General features: G+C 28.1%; 1 protein-coding gene across 2 annotated transcripts; it reads right to left on the bottom strand.

Annotated features, from left to right (window-relative positions):
- Nucleotides 1–920: 920 nt before the first annotated feature.
- LOC136977795 (BTB/POZ domain-containing protein KCTD9) lies at nucleotides 921–18432 on the bottom strand. Of its 2 annotated transcripts, none has more exons than XM_067273365.1 (11): nucleotides 18263–18432; nucleotides 16808–16929; nucleotides 11537–11580; nucleotides 9214–9340; nucleotides 5247–5443; nucleotides 5098–5165; nucleotides 2327–2422; nucleotides 2075–2245; nucleotides 1873–1978; nucleotides 1649–1782; nucleotides 921–1569 (listed from the first exon to the last, which is right to left on the bottom strand). In XM_067273365.1, exons 1-11 carry the CDS (start codon nucleotides 18308–18310, stop codon nucleotides 1453–1455), a joined length of 1230 nt encoding a protein of 409 aa, XP_067129466.1. In that variant the 5' UTR covers nucleotides 18311–18432; the 3' UTR covers nucleotides 921–1452. The 2 variants fall into 2 exon arrangements, with proteins under 2 accessions (XP_067129466.1, XP_067129467.1); XM_067273366.1 differs by having other exon boundaries at nucleotides 2096–2245.
- Between the last annotated feature and the right edge of the window lie 1445 nt (nucleotides 18433–19877).

Genomic DNA, 19877 nt, shown 5'->3' with positions numbered 1-19877 from the left:
AAAAGACCAATCTGACCAAATGACTTAAAGAGAGAATTTAATTTAAAATTTAAGAACAAAAATAACAATCTCAATTAATAAGTTTGCACTTAGCAAATAAAATAATTCTACTATGCAATATAAATATCCATCAAAAAATGGAATAAATATTTGGAAATTTGGAATAAATATCCATCAAAAAATGTTATAAAATTTTTATATTTAAGATTCAAGAAAAAAAAAATTTAGAAACAATCTTCCATATATGCAATGTATTACATACATATTGGCAAGAGTTCAACAATTTTCAAGAATCCAAAGTGTGCTATAAACAGTGGAAAACTGTTGGAAGAAGTATATTAAAGCAAGTGAAAATTAATTTGAAGACTTTAAACTGGAATAGATTGCACTGTTAAGAATATTTCTTTTATAGATCAACCTGAAACTTAATTTTCGAACTATGTATTACAACACTAATTTAAGCTTTTCAATAATCTGGAAAACCTTATATAGTACTAAGTTTAGATTAATGAGAGTACACTGTATTTTTAGATTTTCTTTGTCCAAAAATGTAAATGTAAAAAATACATCAGAATTAATGGGTATTTATTCCAAAGTTTTCACAATATTTCATTAATTTTTATCCTTTTATATAATAAATGTAATTTATTAAAAAAAACAATAATTTTATACCACGAGGCTACATAAACACAGAAAATATAGGACTTTAAGTGCATCTAACTAATAAATTAATAAATACTTTGTTAAATATTCTATGATTCTGCTACATAATCTGTTACTGAATTAAATTTGATAAATAACTTGCATAAATACTCTTAATTATAATATAAAAACAATATAGAATTAGATTAAAATGAATTTATATTACATTTAAGGTTTAAGCCACTATGAACAATTTTTACACAAGTAATGTGCTATGGTTTATATTATACATGATTTTCACTATGAGATGTGATGTAAATGAAGTTAATTAATCTCACAAAAGTATAAAACAACAGAACACAACATTATATATTTTATAACTTCTATTATTTTACAAACTAATTTTCAATGAAATTACTTTTTACAAAATGACTAGATTAAAAAAAAAAAAAAACAGTTTCTTCACTGGAAGTGTTGTAAAGACCAAACTTAAATGTTTTTATATTGATTTTTATAAATTATCTATTGCTGTAACAAATAAATTTGGAAAATAAAATTATAATTATTGTGTGTTGACTCTTATATTATAAAATGTGGGTTATTTGTATTGCTTTCATTAGATGTGTTAGCTCAAAATGGTAATGATATAAAAAAATAATTAGCTTAACAGTGTAATAATATTAATCTTGAATGATTATTAAAACTTTCTTTTACAACAATTTTAACAGTAGAGTATAACCATCTTCTTTTATGATAGTTATACTTTCAAAATATTTTGAAAATCTTTTTCCATAATAATTTTATTAATTTTTAACGTATTGCCTGAGACATGTGTAATGGAGTTAACATGAGTTCAAAAGCAGTATCTTTTAAATTAGCACCTCGTAAATTTGCTTCATGTAGATCACTTCCAGATAAGTCACAATTCTAAAACAAAACTTAAAACTTATAAACTGAAAACTTTTACATATAAGTAAAAATAATTCATAAAATAATTAAGATTCACCTCCAGATCTGCTCCTGCTAATACTGCACCTCTTAAATCACAATTCTGTAAATTGGCATTTTTTAATGTTGCAACTCTTAAATTGACTCCAGACATTTGGCTGCCTTCAAGATTAGCACCTTTAAGATTAACACCTAAAATCGTTTAAACATAATAATAATCAATAAGTAAGAAACTTTAAATATTGTTTCATGAAAGTAATTGAAATAAGAAAAAATTCTTACCTTCCATATTGGCTCTATTTCCAGCAGGGTCTTCTAATATACATGATCTCAGATCTGCTCCTTCCAAATTAGCACAAAGCATTTTCACTCCTAGCATAATAGTGCCCTAAAAATAATAATTAGCCACAATCTAAATAAAATCTGTAAATAAAAATAAATAATTTTACATTGTTATATAGTCTACTACACTAAATTTTTATACAGAAAATATGAAAGCACCAACTTCCAAATTTGCTAAAGAAAGATCAGCTCTTTCTAAACAGCAATAACTTAAATTTGCTCCTGTGAGTTTTGCACGATGAAGATTGGCATATTTGAAATTAATATGTCGTAAATCTAGGCGTGACAAATCAGCTCCTGCTAAATTTACACCCTAAAAAATTTATGAAGTACAATATAAAGTTTAACTGATCCTCAATAAAATAAAAATTTATATTACTTTATTAAAATATACCTGAAACCGGAGGTCAGCTGTATGAGGTGTTGAAATAAGGGCATTTATAACATCTCTTCTTGAAAGTGGTGTCTGATCTGTTGGACCTTGTTCATCCTAAAATATAAAAATAAAAACATATTTGCTAAAATAATAATTTAATTTTTAATTTATTCAATAAATTAATAATTACTTAAATACATTCCAATAAAATAGGAAAATATTTTTAAATTATTGGAACCTTTATATTAAGTCTTCCATTATATATATAAACACCAGCTCTTATTTAAAAGATATATACATAACACATACATACATACAAGGTGAAACAGAGAAAGTGGAATTATAAAAGCTCAATAACTCAGTGAAAAAGTTATTTCAGAAATTACAAATACACCAGCTTAAAGGTAATTAAAAAGCATTTTAGTTTTTGAAAATGACCTCTTTGAGGTGATCTCTATCTCTGCACATTCCTCTATTCTTGAGAACATATCAGCCATTATACACCACATTTCTAATGGGAATCTGGCTATTTCTTCTATAATTCTGAGTTTGGCAATATCATGTAGGTAGTTAATAATCTTGCTTTTCAAATATCTCCACAAAAAAAAAAGAAAAAAAAATACCACAGTGACAAATCAGGCAATCTTGTGGGCCAAGAAATGTTACCATTCTTGGAGATATGATTGGGAAACAACTGACTTACAGCAATCATGAATATTCTGGCTGTGTGAACTGTCACCGCATCTTGTTAAAATCATGTCTGATCATTAACAAGAAGAAATCTGGTTAATTCTTGCATGAAAACATCTAGATCATGTAGGCATAGTGGACTGATGTAATAGTTGTCATTGTCTTCGAAAAAATAAAGCCCAACAATCCTGAAAGACAGGATTATTGAGACTAGACAATATTGTACACTATACTGTAACCATGGCACTGTGCAAAGGCTTTTGATGTAGTTCATGGAAATTTTCTAGTGACCAGTATCACAAATTTTGTTTATTCACAAAACCAGACAAATGGAAATGTGCTTCATCACTGACAAACAGATTGTGAATAAGATCACTCGATCACTCTCCTCTAAAAGATTCAGTAATTGATGATAAAAATTTGTTCAGCTAATATGATTGCCATTATTCAATGTAGCATTACCTGTATTTTGAATGGGTGAAAATGTAAGTCTTTATGCAAAATGCATCATATACTACTGTTCAAAATGTTTAAAGAAACTCCAAGGCAGTAGGCAGAGAGTCGTGAACTATGTTTGATGGCAGCCATCACATTCATGATATTTTCTGGGATATGTATACTTCTTGCTACACCTGGAGGCTTCTTTTTTAAGTGCAAAGTCAGTTTCCTCAAAGTTCTTAATCCATGTCATAATGGTATATCTAGATGGCACTGGATCATTTTAATGGATGGTGAACTAGCAGCAAAATAACCATAGAGTGGCCATGATACAATCACTGTTTTTATAATATGGCAAACACTCATTACGCACCTGCCACTGGTTCATGATCACTAAATACTGTACTTTTGACAACACAGCATCAGTGAGTAAGCTATGTTACCCTACAAGTATCTGAAAAAAAGTCAAGGAAAATCTCATGTTTCTCCACTCCATCCAATACAAGCAGAGTGATTCAAAAGTCTCATTATCCAGAACTTTACTTACATTAACTGATATTTACAGATTATCAAGTTTTCTATTCATAGTTATACAAGATAAACCCAAACACTTTTAATGAATTTAATGCCTATATCGCACTGTAATATGAGAAATTTCAGCTTACTGAAGCTGAAATTTCTCATATTACAGTGCAATGCTACACAAAATATCAGCAGACCTAATGAAAAGAATTTGAGCTTGATTTGGTACAGAAGATATCATTTTGAACACTTATTATGATCATACATAAATGATATTGTAAAGAGAACTCTTTTGTGTTATAAAATGAACATTTTACAACATAATATTACAACAAATTTATACATTTTATAACATAATACATATAATGTTTCATATATAATTAATATGACGATTTTAGTCTCTGTAATCCAAATTCTTGGTAGACAAATCTCACAGCAATTTAAAACTTATTGGCAAATTAAATTTATTTTGTAAAGACTACATCAAATGCATTTCGGGCTGGTGTAATATCTTCCAGTCCCTCTTCAGTGCTAAAACAATAACAAAGAACGTAAAATGTTTAACTAAAACACGACATGGATGTATAGCTAATATTTTAGCTATTTGGATTACAGAGACTAAAATCGTCATATTAGCTAATATACAGCAAACCATTTATATATATTTTTCATATATAATGTTTCATATATAACATAATACATATAATGTTTCATAATACATATAATGTTTCATATATGTTATCATTTTTGAATCACCAAATGTGTATGTATGTATTGTGTGTCCATAAGGGATTTTTGTATTTGTTCATAAAAAAATAGTTTGATTCTATTCTGTTTTGAATATACATTGTTTTACTAATTATTAAATAAAACTTTTAAGTTTGAAAAAAAATTAAAACTAATGATAATTTTACATAAAATATCTATTGTGAAAATTTGACTATATCTAAAGACCGATATTTCTCTTTAATAATCTCTAAATTTTTCTGTGCAATATTAATATAAAATTCAAATAGTCCAAAGAACTAATGAATTGTATTAACACAATTGAAGCTAACACTAAAGAAATGCTAACTCTATATATGGTAGTTTCTAATTAATAAAATTAGATTCCAAGATATATTTAATTTAAAATTTACTTGAATAGCTGCTTCTAAAGATGGCACTAAAGATTCTATTCCAAAAAACCGAGCTTCTTCTAGAACACCTATAAAAATATAAAATAATAATTTGAAATGATTTAAAGTTGTTTATTTGATTAAATAATTAAGGCAATATAAAATGTTACCTTGTGGATTAATATTTTTATCTAAAACTAACTGTCCATGCCTTAAATAATTCAACACAGGTTCAAAATAGACAGGACTTCGATCAACAAGAAAAGCTCCTTTTTTATCAATTGCACTTGGCCATAAAGTATTTCCTTCTTCATCAGCAAACATTCGAGCCAACATAGAATTTGGTTCCTTAATAACTAAAGTACTTCTGAAATATGTAAATTTTCAATGAAAAAATTATTTTACTACTGAAAAAAATAATAATTGAATTATTTTATACAGAATTTGTAAAATTTAAGAATATACAATATATAACCAAAATTAATTTTACTATGAAAATAATAAATTTTTGTTAAACATATAATTAAAAACAAATAATTTATTTAAATAAGTAAAAAAAAAAAACAGAAAGAATAATTTTGCCTAATTCTTATTAACTATTAATAATTATCTTTAATTTTTTAAAACAAAAACTCTATACAAAAAAAAATTATGATTCTTTTTCTAGGGCAGCTGATTAGACTATTACTAGTTCTTAATACCAATCATATTAATCAGGTATTCATTTAGATTCCTATCTCTGTAGTTATTTTCTAGTAACTACAGATGCAGTTATATTAACAGATAATTTAATAAATAAATTTTATTGATGAAATAGTGCATCATTATTTGTTATTGTCTGCAGGATCTGCACCAGTACTTATTAGAAAGCAGTTATGGAAATAGGAATCTAATTGGATACCTAATTAATACAGTCAGTGTAGTGATATCGGACCTCGTCCTTCCTCACTTACGGTTTGGTCGGAAAGGGTGCAATCCACCTAGACGCGGTAATAAAGGGTTGTAAAAGGGGATAATAAATATAGACAAAGAACCATAAAAAGAAGGGAGAGAAAAGGCGGGAAGGGGGACAGGGAGAGAAGTTCAGGACACAAGAGAGAGAGAGGAAGGGCGAAGTGGTGGTCCCTGAGTGTGGATTAAAGTTTTTTTTTGTGTGGAATATCTGACTGTTTTGGTTTTGCGAGACGAACCGACTGGGTGGAATCCGCTGATTCAGAACGGGTTCCCTACAGTCAGTATTAAGAACCAGTAATAAAAACTCTAAAGAAATAATCACAGACATGGAATTTGCCATAGAGAATATAAAACTATATAATTGTTGTAATAATTATTTCAAAAATAAATAAATAGCTTAGTTACTGACAGAAGCTAAAAATGATTAATATCTTATTTTGATTGGATAAAATTCCATTACTCACCATATAACGTTAAAATAATAAAAATTTATATACATTAATATTTAAAAAGTTAAAAAAACTATTAAAATTACATTTCCCTGTTTGTATCTATTTCTAACATAATTATATTTAACTATTATAAAAATATGTAAACCCTGTTCATAATTAACCATTTCATATAATCATAATACTAAAAAATATTTAAATAAAACTAATTTATCAGAGACAGCACTGGTATTATATTGAAAAATTAACGTAAGTTAATGAGAGAAAAATCAAAATTTTTCAATTTTTACAGTATAAAACTTATTTACTTTCATTTACATAGATAATTTCTATATATATAAATTGATTCAATAGTTCATAAGTAATGATTTGAAGACATAGTCTTTCCCAATCTTCAAATAATTAATTATAGTTATTGCTATCGGATGAAAATCTACAGTTCATAAATAGTTATCAGTAAACTCAACTTGTAATTAAATATCTTTTACTAAATGTAAGAGAGCAATTTTATTTACTTTTTAAATAAAATAATATTAAACACAGCATAATATACATTATACATATCGGCTCTGGTTAAAATTTTAAACTGTTAGATTTTAAAAACAAAAAATTTCAACTAATATTATATATCAGTAATGTCCACAAATTATTTTGAAAGATATACTTATCCACTAAACATCCATGATTGCCTTTGTTACTTAAAAATATATTAATTTATTTATTTTTACTTAAAATTTTAAATTGTTTACCCATAAATCACCTTAAAGAAGTGCTAAAAATAAGAGAGACTACTAAAAAGTTTAAGAATAACCTTTAAATGACCTTTTATTACAATATTTGGGTAGCTAGGGTAAACTGGTAGACAAAATCCAATTTCAAATAAATTGCCAATTTACAATAAATTACCCAATTTGATAACTGGCACACGAACCTAGCTTTTTTCACAAACACTGAATAGTGAGAGTGAAAGCAAGATGCATATGTTAGGCTCAAAGATCGAAATCGCTCATTGAGCGAAAAACGGCCACAACGCATTGTGGCTAACTCAAAATGATCACAAAGAGAAATTTGTGTTATGGCTTTCTTGATATTTGACCATAACACGTTCTGGTTAGATTAGGTTAGGTTAGGCTAGATTATTCAGACAGGTTGAAATCGGTTCGAATGTTTTAGTTAGGATGCCTGATGTTGATCAGCGAAGCGCAGCTCCCAGAAATGTTTTAGCTGTTGTTACAAGCATTACTCCATCAGGTCTCTATCAGTTAAGAAACAAAGGTCTTCTTGATTGACTTTATGCTCATAACGAATTTACAATTTCTGAGAGTAACTTTATTAACATTCAGGATGTACCCTCAACTTCACACTTTGCTCAGCATCCATGTTAACATCTGGAAGTAAGCAATGTGTCACTGTAAAAGATACTGTATTGATAAAAAATGTAAATGTTGCTTAAAGAACATAAAATGCAACTCAAAATGTCATGGTAATAGTTCTTGTAAAAATAAATAACTGAAACATTCTTGATTCTCATAAAAAAGACTGATTTATTAATAAAAGTTCCTGACAAAGTAATTATTTTTAGTAAACTAGTTGTTAGAAAATGTTAACATATCAAGCATGCAACAGATTTTCACAAATGATTACATGTTGTTGAAAAGTAACCAAGTAACCTAACTAACCTAACCTAACCAGAATGTGTTGTGGTCAAATATCATGAATGCCATGACATGAATTTCGCTTTGTGGTCATTTTGAGTTAGCACAATGCATTGTGGTTGTTTTTTTCGCTCAATGAGCCTAACATATACAATACAGTAATTCAAGCAAAATATACTTTTGGTAATGTTATAATTCAAGCAGCAAGGTGTTTCTGTCGTTGTCTGCTTGTCCAGTTACACTTTTTATCTAAAACTTTCTGTACATAAACAAAACCTTCATATTGAAATCTTTGCATTACAGTAATGTTGCAGTTTAAGAACTTTTTACTCATTCACCTGAATATTGTGCATCAACATATCTCTTTAAGGTCTTTGAGAATAACCAGATTTGATATGTATAAACAACTACACTAACCCAATTACTTTAATTGAAACCAGACAATCTGACAAATTATCAGTCTATAAGGCTAAGTTAATAATTAGATACAAAGTCTTTTGTTTATATATATATTATATATGTATAATAAATATTTAAGGTGAAATGCACAAAGAATTAATAAATACAAAGTACTTTGTCTATAGGTAATTGGTTAGGCTGCTATCTCATAATAATTCTAATAATGAAAATTATTCTTTGTATCTAATTAACAGCCTCATTACAGCCCAATAATTCATCAGATTGTCTGGTTTTGACCAAGTTTGGTTTTGTTGCCTTCATCACTGGATAGTGTTCTTTCCTTGTTAGTAATTACTTTTTTCATAAAATGATTACTAAGTAACAATTTAATGCTGTTAGAAGTATTAGTCAAAATTTAGTGACAGGAATAATGATATTGTGACTATGTGAATAAGAAACTATTGAAATTATATTTTATTATTTACATATATTACAAAAGAAGTAGGATATAGTTCAGTTCACAAATTAATTAGTATAAAATGTAATAGTTATCATCATTATTTCTTACTTCACAAATTCTTCAACTTCTCAGAGAATTTAATTATGTAACTTGTTTGCTTGTAATTACATTCATAAAATATTGTAAAAAATTCTTAAAATTTTTTTTGTTATTTACATACCTAGTTGTAGCAAAATATTTACCACCGACATTTAATAAAACCCAATCTGGATTTCCAAGAGGAGCTGAAGGAACTGAAGAATGTTCTACATTACATCTAGATGCTATAGGTCCATTATTCTCAATTGCTATTATAAAAAAAAAAAACGTTCTTTTAAAAAATAATTTTATTTATCTATTATAATTTTTGCTAATATTAATTTTCATTAAAAATAAATTACAGATTAGATTTAAAAAATTTGTTAATAATTTTAAATATTTTAAAAAATTAACAACAGACTATTTTTTCTCAAAAATTATAAGAAATATATTTTAAAGTAACAGATTCCTGAAGTGTTTTCTTGATAGACTGTTGTTTCAGATTAAGAGTGCATATAAATTTGATAATTATCAATGATTATAATGAAACATTTAATATTTCATTGTAATCACTGTCATTTAAACAAACATATAACAACAACATAAACTATCATAAAAATTTACATAAGATACAAAAAATTTATAACATTTTGACTTTGTTGCATTAAAAATATGACAAAAATCAATTGTTGACTTTGAATAATTTTATATTATAATTCACTATAAAACAACTCATATTACTTTTATATTATACTTCTGCACATTGCAGTGTGGCACTTTACATAGCATGTTTCCAGGTCTCCCCACATCGTGTAGCAGCATTTCATGGCAAGATCAAAAAAGTTCACTATTCAAAAATTCTAAAGCAAAATTTATTTGAATATAACCAATAGAAATTGGTTAAAATGTTACAATTAATTGCTTTTGTTGTTAATTTCTGTACATTAATTCAAAACTCCAAAGACAAACTTCAATTTGAAATTAACCAAAAATAACTATTCTAAAAATTCTCCTGAAAAAAATGAGTTCACACCACACTGTGCAGTATGAACTCATTTTTTTCAGGAGGGGAGTCAACTTATCAGATGTCTAAACGAGTGTGGGACAGCAAAAGTATGTCAATTTATCCAGTGGTGATGAGTTAAACGATGTCGAGTAAACTGGAGTTTTTTTAACATTAATGCCCATGTAAGTTGTCCAGGACCACAGAAAACTGACTACTTAACGACAGCGTTGAGTTATACCTATGACGACTTATGCGGACTCGACTGTATTTATTAAATTTACTCCTTAATAAATTTCCTAAACTTTATAAAATATTAATAAACTGAAAAAAATCATAAATTGTTTTGTTACACAATCAAGATTATTAAAATTAAAAATTATAAATAATACAATTTATTTATCATTTTTTATACTTTAAACTTTTTGGGGAAATTTTGTGTAAGCTTGGGAGAAATTTTGGGTCCTGAAAATATTTTGCCCCCCTTTTCATAAGTTGTATTGCACCACATTACTTCTTGCTGTATGCAGATGGCTACACTTACTCAAGCATATTGTCAGCAAAAAAATCAACAAGACAGCCAAGGAGGCAAATTCCCCTACTTTCCATGACTTTTTCAAACACTAATGAAAATCCCAATTTGTCCAGACTTTCCAGGTGCTACATCATGCTCCCTGCATGACATAGCACCATGTAACATCAGAACACATGTGCCATGACATACAGAGTATTACATAAAATTACCAATTTCTCTAATTTTCAGCTAATCACTTCTCTACTTTTCAGTAAATTTACATGCTATGTCCAATGTCAGGGTTGGCATTTTATCTTTGGTGTTTGGCATTTACATTCTTACTAATTAATTTAGATAATTTTTAAATTATTATTGAAATAAATATAAAAATTTTATTTTTTAAAAAAATTATGGTGTGTTTCTTACATAAAAAAAACTGAAATTGGAGTGCTAAGACTGAATCATGCATGGGGGTATCTGAATCATCTTGATTTTTAATGCCTATTGTACATACATGTGATTTTCCATTTTTCAGGCTCTTCAGTATCTTTCATGGATATACTTTTCAACTTGCTAGTGTCCTAATCATTAACTGTTTGTGTAATTTTTTTGAAAAAAATATAAAATAAATTGTTCAAAAATTGGTTTGAACAAGATCATCTGTTTTAAATTTTGTCATTTTACTGAAGATTAATGCTCTCACTCATCATTTTAACTTTAAGTAAATGCCATAAGAAGTTTTAATGTATTCTGAGTAAAAGAATTAATAAAAATAAATCTTTACCATTTTCAAATTATTTCATTTAAAAATACTTAATTTTAGGAGAAGGAAAAACTGTAAGTATTACAGAATTTAAGTAATTTTTCTTTTTACTTCAAATAAAGCATTATCGAATTAAATAAAAAGTAGAACTTTTATTTTTAAAGTAATAAATAAGCATAACTTACGTATAAATGGTTCTCCTGCTGAAACATAAAGAATATCTTCATCCCTTAAATTAGAATTATATTTTATAAATTTCAGTCTATATTTTCAAATATTAGTATAATATATCACATTGCTTAAAAAAACTCATTTGAATAACAGCAATTTTAAAAATTAACATTACATAAACTACTTTATAATACAACTAGCTGACCCGGCCACGCGTTGTTGTGGCTCAAAATGTATCTATTATAAATGTGTTTATCAAAACCTTTATAACAAATTCCAAGAAATATAGATATTTCCATAAAGTCTAGAACAGCAATGGTAAACCATGGCCCACACGACAATTTCAAGGTACCCATGTTAAAATTTTGAAATTATAAAAAAAAATACAGTCAAACCTGTTTTTATGCGCTCTTTTTATGTGCGATTTTTATTTGTGCGATTTTTTTAATGCAAATTTTTAATTTGTGCGGTATAGTTGGCAACTAGTCTCGTGCGATTCGTCATGTCTTACGTTGACTTCTTATAGCTAAATAAACTTATTATAGCATAAATACACTTATTATAGTAATATTATTGCATGAATATGCGAAAAATGAAATAATTTACTTTTTAAGTCAACAAAACACCACCTGGACAAAAATATGTAAAACAGACGATAGACCAGACGATGCAGTCAAGTGCTGACATCTGTTGTCAATAAATTCTATTTTGTACAGTTTTGAGTTATTTTCTACGTGAGACTTTTTTATGCGGTCCCTGTTGACCGCATAAAAAATATTTTTTAATTGTGTCGCGAAAACTATTATTTACAGCCGTTTGTGAAGTTTCGTGAGATTTTTTTTTATGCGTTTTTTTTAATGCGGTCCCTATCCCCCGCATAAAAACAGGTTTGACTGTATTTAATAATTTTAAAACTTTGCATATGTAATGTGAAAGCAAGATCTTGAAAACTGTAAAATATCCACCGCTCAGAATAACTTCACCATATGAAAGCAATATCTCAGAGACAAATTTTAGAATAAAAAAGGAAATTAATGGAGACAAGTGTCAAGAAGAGAAAAAAAGACTTACAATAATAAAAATATTGAAAACAATGTATAAGTCTATTACCCAGCTTTTGAGTAATTGAGGCTTTTACACTTGGTGCCATAAGAAATATGGGAGATAATGAAGAATCTCATATCTTTAATATCAAAGATAAGCCAAAGTGAATCTAAATACTAGGTATAAAGTACATCTTTCAAGAACATTATTATGGCAATAAAGTTCATATGTATCAAACTTGGGCTTGTATCATCATTGGTTTTGAAACATTCGAAACTGGAATGATTAGAATCAAATGCTAAATTGAACTTGGATCGCATCAGAAAATTTTTTTTATAGACTCCACCTGAAGAAGGTCTTAGGGTGGACCGAAAACGTTAGTGTTATATTTCAAAAATTAACTGCAAAGCTATATAAGGTTAGTGTGACATATTTGTATTTATTAATTCTTTGTTCATTGATTTCAATGTCATAATTATGAATGCATAAAGCCAATTATTTTTTCCTTCATTTTGCAAATATCAGGCAGGAATAATGGTCAAAATTTACAAGGATCTCTACAACTTACAAATGTACTCAAGGCCATAGCTTGTAATTTGCTAAATATAAGATTACTACGCTGAATTTACACATTTAAATTAAGTTATAGATTCTGAAAAACCAAATTACAGAAAAACCAAGGATGCTAATATAAGAATGATGGACTCATAAATATAGAAACCTAAAAAATACTACTGAATAAAATATATTTAAAAGTCATATTTATTTATTCATATATGTGTAAAATAAATTTAAAAGTCATATTTATTTATTTTTGATCATATATGTGTATTTTTGATCATTTATATTGATATATGATCAATATACACATATATTGATCATATATCAATATATGTGTATTTATAAATGTCATTTTTTCAATAGTTGTTGTTACCAAGAATTCAACCATAGCTTTGTTTTGCAGCATGTGCTCAAAGTAATGTCTTTATAAATTAAAATTGCATCAGACATCTATATGACAGATTTCTTATATATTCCAAAAGGTAAAAAATATCTTTTAGAATATATAAAAGAAAGATTAGAAATAGAAACAAGAAATGTAAAAACATAAAATTACAATGAAATAGCAGAAAAACATCCTACTTGTTAGTCATCCTGCATTAGTATTGTTTTATTAGTTCATTTTTTCCAAAGATATTAAAAGCTGCTTCTTGCTTGCTTCCTTTGCTTTTTCACGATCTTTCAGTTTGCCTACTAATTCTTTCTCCAAAACCCAAATTATCTAACTATTCTTTTCAGCTTTTGTTTCCTTTCCATTTTTGTTTTACTTATTCTGTTTCATTTTGCTGTTGCAGTTTCTGTTCCTTCTCTCTGAAGTCTTTCTCCAGATAGCTGTTGTAATTCTGATATGAAGAGCATACTAAATAATGAGCTTTCTTATACCATAATTGGAATTAGATGAGGAAAATTCTTATATAATCTCAGTGTGTGTGTGTGTAACAGGAAATGGAGCTAAGCAAACCATCTATTTTGCTTTGAGTCAAAAGTGTTAAAAACCAAGGGTAAAAACAAGGGTAAAAAAGGGTCATCCTCATTGAGGATGACCCTTTTGTTTTTTAACACTTCACGGATCATTCCTCAATGAGGAATGATCCATGAACAATAAGGACTCTTGTCCCTGTACAAAGTAGATCATTCCTGGTCAGAGGACTGAAGGAGATGTATGAACAGACAGACTTGTTCTAAAAACATATCCTCTCAGAAAATCATTGTGCTAACCTTTAGAATACACAGTTTGACAAAGACTTATGTTAATGTAGAACCAATAACAATCACAATAAAAACAGCCAGTATTATGACATGAAAAAATTTTTTAGTACTGGAATAATTCTCTTTAAGAAAATTTATATAATAATAAATAGCAAATACAGTCAAACCTGTGTTTGTACAGTCTTTTTCTGTGCGATTTGTTTTGTGCGATTTTTTTTTGTGCCGTATATGAAAATTTCAATCAAATTGGAACATAATTGACTCCTGTAAAATTTTTAAAACTCTATTGGTTGTTTTCTATGACATCAGGTTTTTTCATTTTTTATTCAGTAAAATTTTTTTCTCATACGTTTATTTCGGTCCCCTCTTATTTTAATAGCATAAAAACCATAAATATTATGTTATATTTGAACAAATGCGGTAAGTTAGCTCCCCTCCAGCTTTAGACTGCGGGTGTGAAATTTCACGCCTTGTTAAATGAAATAACACTTCCTGCAGCTATATTTATCAAATAAAATCATTATTTAACGATTATTTTTAACTTTTTAATGTTAGATTCGTATTTAAGTGGAAATAATTAATTAATATAAAAATTAAAATTCTTAGAGGATTTTTTTCCCCATTAGGTGTTGCAGAAAAAGGCCCAAGGAGTTAAAAAAGCAATTCCTAGTTATTTTCTACGTGAGACTTTTTTTACGCGGTCCCTATTCACTGCATTAAAAAAATATTTTTTAAATTGTGTTGCCAAAACTATTTTTTATAGCCACTCGTGAAGTTTCGCGCGATTTTTTTTTATGCATTTTCTTTTATGCGGTCCCCGCATAAAAACAGGTTTGACTGTATATGAAAATAGATTACAAACAGCCTCACTTAATGTCAGTAATTCATTCCTGAAGATTATACATTCAGTGTATAATCTTCAGGAATGAATTACATTAACCAAGAGTCTATTTCCCACTACTTCAAATGGGATAAATTGTAATGTTACAACATAAAACCAAAAATTCCAATTAATCTTCAAAATCTAATTTAAACAAAATGAAATATTTCTATATAAGTAATAAACTAGGTTTATTAGTCATATTAGAATGCAAAATGCCTAAAACATCACTTTCTGATCACCAAACAAATAATATGGTTAATAAATATTTCCTTTATAAGCAGTAACACATACAGTCTACAGGCCATACTATAAGCATTACATTTATAGTGTAGGACAGCATATAACATACAGAAATAAAGAAATTTGTTAGAAAAAAAAATGCAAAAATTTAAAATAAAAAGCTGGCAAGAACTCTTGCATCACTTAGAACTCTAACAGGCAGTTAAGGGGACCAGGAAGGAAGTTCAATAATTTTCAATTATATTATAATATAAAATTCACATAATAAAAGCTTAAGAAGAGTAATTTTGTTAAATTATGAAAAATTTCTATTTAAAATAATATTTGAGTTTAAAAACACTAAGATACAATTATTTTTAAAGATAAAATTGTTTGTGGCACTATCTGTTATTACATTTTATTAAAAAATAAAATTTATATTATTAATTATAATAAGAAAGAAAAAAAGGGGCAATTTTGAGACTAGAGATGAGTTTTTAAAAAATTTGTAAATGTCAATAATGAGTAAAAATTTTCACTAAGGTGACCTTAATTGAGATGTGACACATGACACCCCTTTATCTCCTTACCCCTTGACCTTTAACTACCAAAATTTAATAGCATCAATGTCCCATATAAAGAAATAATCATGCCAAGTTTCAAAGGTTTTGGGTTTATCCAGTCCTTAGATATAATGCAAAATAGATGCACACACACATACACAATTTTGTAAGAGCATTTTGTAAGAGCTTTTTACATTTTTTGGGCCCTTCAATGTCAAAATATTGAGAACTGAAAAAACCAAGAAAGGAAAAAATTTGACCAATTACCATAACTTTCCTCTTTATATAATCTATTAAGAATATTCCCAGTTGTTATATTAATATTTAACAGCTGGGAAAATAAAATAAAAAATAAATTGCAACATATTCTTTACAATGTCTCTGATAATACTGTAACTTGTAGAATTGATTGACTATGTTAGTGATATAAAACACATATTTAAGCTTATAGAAAGTGTTTGTATGATGTGACACTTAATGCTTTTTCCAGCACCAGCAACAACTGCAAGGCATATTCCTCTTTGTTGACATTTAGTGTATTTTTCTCATGATTCAGATATTTTATCAATTGTATTTGTATGTAACTCAAGACTATCATTTTGTTAAAAATGTTGTATTTGATGCAAATATAAATTTTTTTCTATTGTTTCGAGATTGTCGAAAAACATTGTTTCGAGAAAGAAGTTTGGGTATTACAAAACCAAAAATATTTAACTGGAAAAATATTAACCATGAACATTTAAATGAACAACTAAAATTACATATACTGTACAATATGACTTTAAAAATAAAATCAGTTTATTTACCGAATTAATTTAGGATCATCTATTTCTCCACCTTGGATGGTAAACAGCCTCTTTGCTTTTATATTAAATTTATTACTAGCTGTGGTAAGGAGTTCTTCAAGAGAATGGCTTAGCATAACAACCTAAAATGAACATAACTGTTAATCTACATTTTTACACATTTCAATTATTATATATTATAATCACAATACCAAAAGTAGTTTCATAAATTCTAAACATCACATTTCTGTGTATATGCTGTCTACTAGGACCTTGTTTATTAATAGGACTTATACTGATGTAGTTTCTGATTACAAATAGAGATCTTAGTCAAAGTCATTTTTATTTTCACCTGTGAAAATATATTTTGTTTTGACTTTTGACTAAGATCTCTATTTGCAAATCAGAAACTATACCAGTATAATAAGTTCTATTAATATACAAGGTCCTAGTAGACAGCATATATACAAAAATTTAAAAGAGTAAGGACATAAAGGTAAAACAAACTAAAAATTATATTTCCACTTAAAATATATTTTATGATTCAAAGCACTTGGTTTTAAAATCAGTTAACAAATTCTTAGTTGCAACAGACTGACAATATATTTCTTTCTTCCATACTTATATATATTTTTATTGATCAACTAAAGGTTATGCAAAGTATTATGAAAGAAATGCCAAATGCTTAGTTGCTTTTTTCACTCATTGGGGGGTTTTTTTTCTCGAATCTAAAACTGAATACAAAGTGACTGTTATCAATAGATAATGAACAATAAACAATATTGTAAGTGTGATTGTCATCCTTTGTGGAAAAGTGCTAAGATCCATAAACTTATTTCAAACAAGCAGCAATGAACTTTAGGCTTGCATTAATTTGTTATAATTAAACAAACGAGTTTCATATTAATATAATAAAATTGAACTTTTATGATCATTATTCTACAGATTTTGTATCGTTTAAAAAAATTTACAATAGTGGTCCGCGGGATTCAAAATTGTGAGTTTAGTGGTCCGTGAGGTCAAATATTGCAGACTGCTGATATAGATGACTTGACACTGCTTCATCAGAAATACCATTGAAATGAAATACAAATACATCATAACATAGATGTATTTGTATTCCAAAATTGAAGAAAAAGCATCAGTGAGTCAAATAACATGAGCCATTTATCTCACTAAATCACAAAATATTATTGCATGCTAAATTATACTGTAAATTATTTTTGTGGAAATTGAAATGTGAAACTTTAATTATTATCTCAAAATGTTACCATGATGGTAATTGTATATGCAACAATTGTACAATTTCTAATTGAAATATCACATAACAATATGTTAAGGTTTATTAAATATACATCCGGTTCAGTGTTCGGTCAAAATTAATTTTTAAAAATGTAAATGCTTTAAGCACAACATAACCTTCTAAAAAAAAACAATCAATAAAATCCATTTATTTATAATATAAAATAAACTAACTTTTCCATCTGTACTTGTCCCATTGCGAAATAAAATAACTCTTCTCATTTTCTTTTCTTCTCTTATTTAACAATCGTGTAATAAAATAACGCAATTCTTTTTCCAACACTACATTTCTTTCAAAATCTTTTTTTGACACAAATATTTGCCGCCATTTTGAAACCGACGAACTCTGGCGGTTTTATGCATAATATCCGCGAGTATATATATTTATCATAAAAACACACTATTAAATTTTATTAAACAGAAATAAATTATTGGAAATAAATTAATATAAAGCGATAAACCAACAAAAACACATATCTATGTATGTTATATTATTATTGTACAGTACCTTAATTTAATAGAGGGGTCTTTTTTAAACTATTATGGGGCGGCCGGGTGCCAACAAATACGGTCGAACCACTCCCCAAAAATTCCTGGAATCTTTCGACCCGTCCTGATTTTATCCCGGGTCCCCAGAGCGGTAGACTGCCACCTTGACGGCTCGGTCATCCGGCCGTCCTATAAAATAGATTAGACCAATTCACCTTCTATGTTTTGTTTTGGAACCAACAATCTTTTCTCTGAAACAAGGGCGCGCAAATAAGTGATTTTGGTACTCCGTAGGCTTTAAAGCCTGCATTCCCGTAAGAAAACATATATGAGGCCTGCTGGAAGCCTACAAAGTTTTCTTGAAACCCACATTTAGAAAAGGTTGCTGATTACTCGCATAGGACCCAAAATTTTATCGCGTATCAATTAGTGGAAGGGAAGAGCCTGTTACGATACAGCTTAGGACCTTAATAAGTACGGGAAACTGATTTTATTTTAAAGCATAGTTGATAGTTTTTCCAACCGGTAGATCGCAAATTACGTAAAAATTAGAATAAAAAAAAAATCAATTTTATTTTCTTTTAAATTAATTTATAATCTTATTTTCTTTTTTAAATTTTGTTTCCATCATTTTCTTGTGTTCGGAATTTAATAAATAAATTATCTTCTGCATTTACATGATGCAGAATGTCCACCATGGAAAAATAAAAGACGATCTTTTTAAATTCTACGTCTTGATCTCCGAAAATTGCCCGAAATTCGTTTGAATAAGTCGATAAATGTTTTTTTCGTCCATTTTTGGCCATGGCATTAAATAAATCAAATTCTCAGGATTTCGATTTATTTCGGCCAATATTTCGCTTTTCGGAGAGATTCGTCGGTCGCCGTCGTTTGCATATTAAATACAGTGTGAATGTCCGTACTATATAAGTTGCCTTGTTCATTTATAGACGATTAACAGAGTCTTTAAGCTGGTAAAAACACTGCTTTATGTTTTGGTTGTCACTTTGCAGATCATCAGACTCTAATCTAATCGAAGTAAGTTGAACAACCAGTGCAGAAATGTCTGTCCGTCAATTCAAAACGAAGAAACCCAATCCGGGATGAAATGTCAAGTCCAGTAAATTAAGTCGTAGCCGGGTGAAACGTCATTTCCGGGTGACAAAGTCGTCGTATTCGGGTGGCAGCGTCACATCCGGTGAAAAGTGGACGTGAGTGGAAGTAACCTCGGAAGACAGAAGATTCATTTTATGCAACAGAAGAAGAGCCTTTCCACCAAGGTTTCTTCTGCTTGACGGAT

The sequence above is a fragment of the Centruroides vittatus genome, unplaced genomic scaffold (assembly GCF_030686945.1).
Source record: "Centruroides vittatus isolate TY-2023 unplaced genomic scaffold, ASM3068694v2 contig_474, whole genome shotgun sequence".
NCBI classification, from domain to species: domain Eukaryota; kingdom Metazoa; phylum Arthropoda; class Arachnida; order Scorpiones; family Buthidae; genus Centruroides; species Centruroides vittatus.
This window is presented reverse-complemented; position numbering and strand designations above follow the sequence as displayed.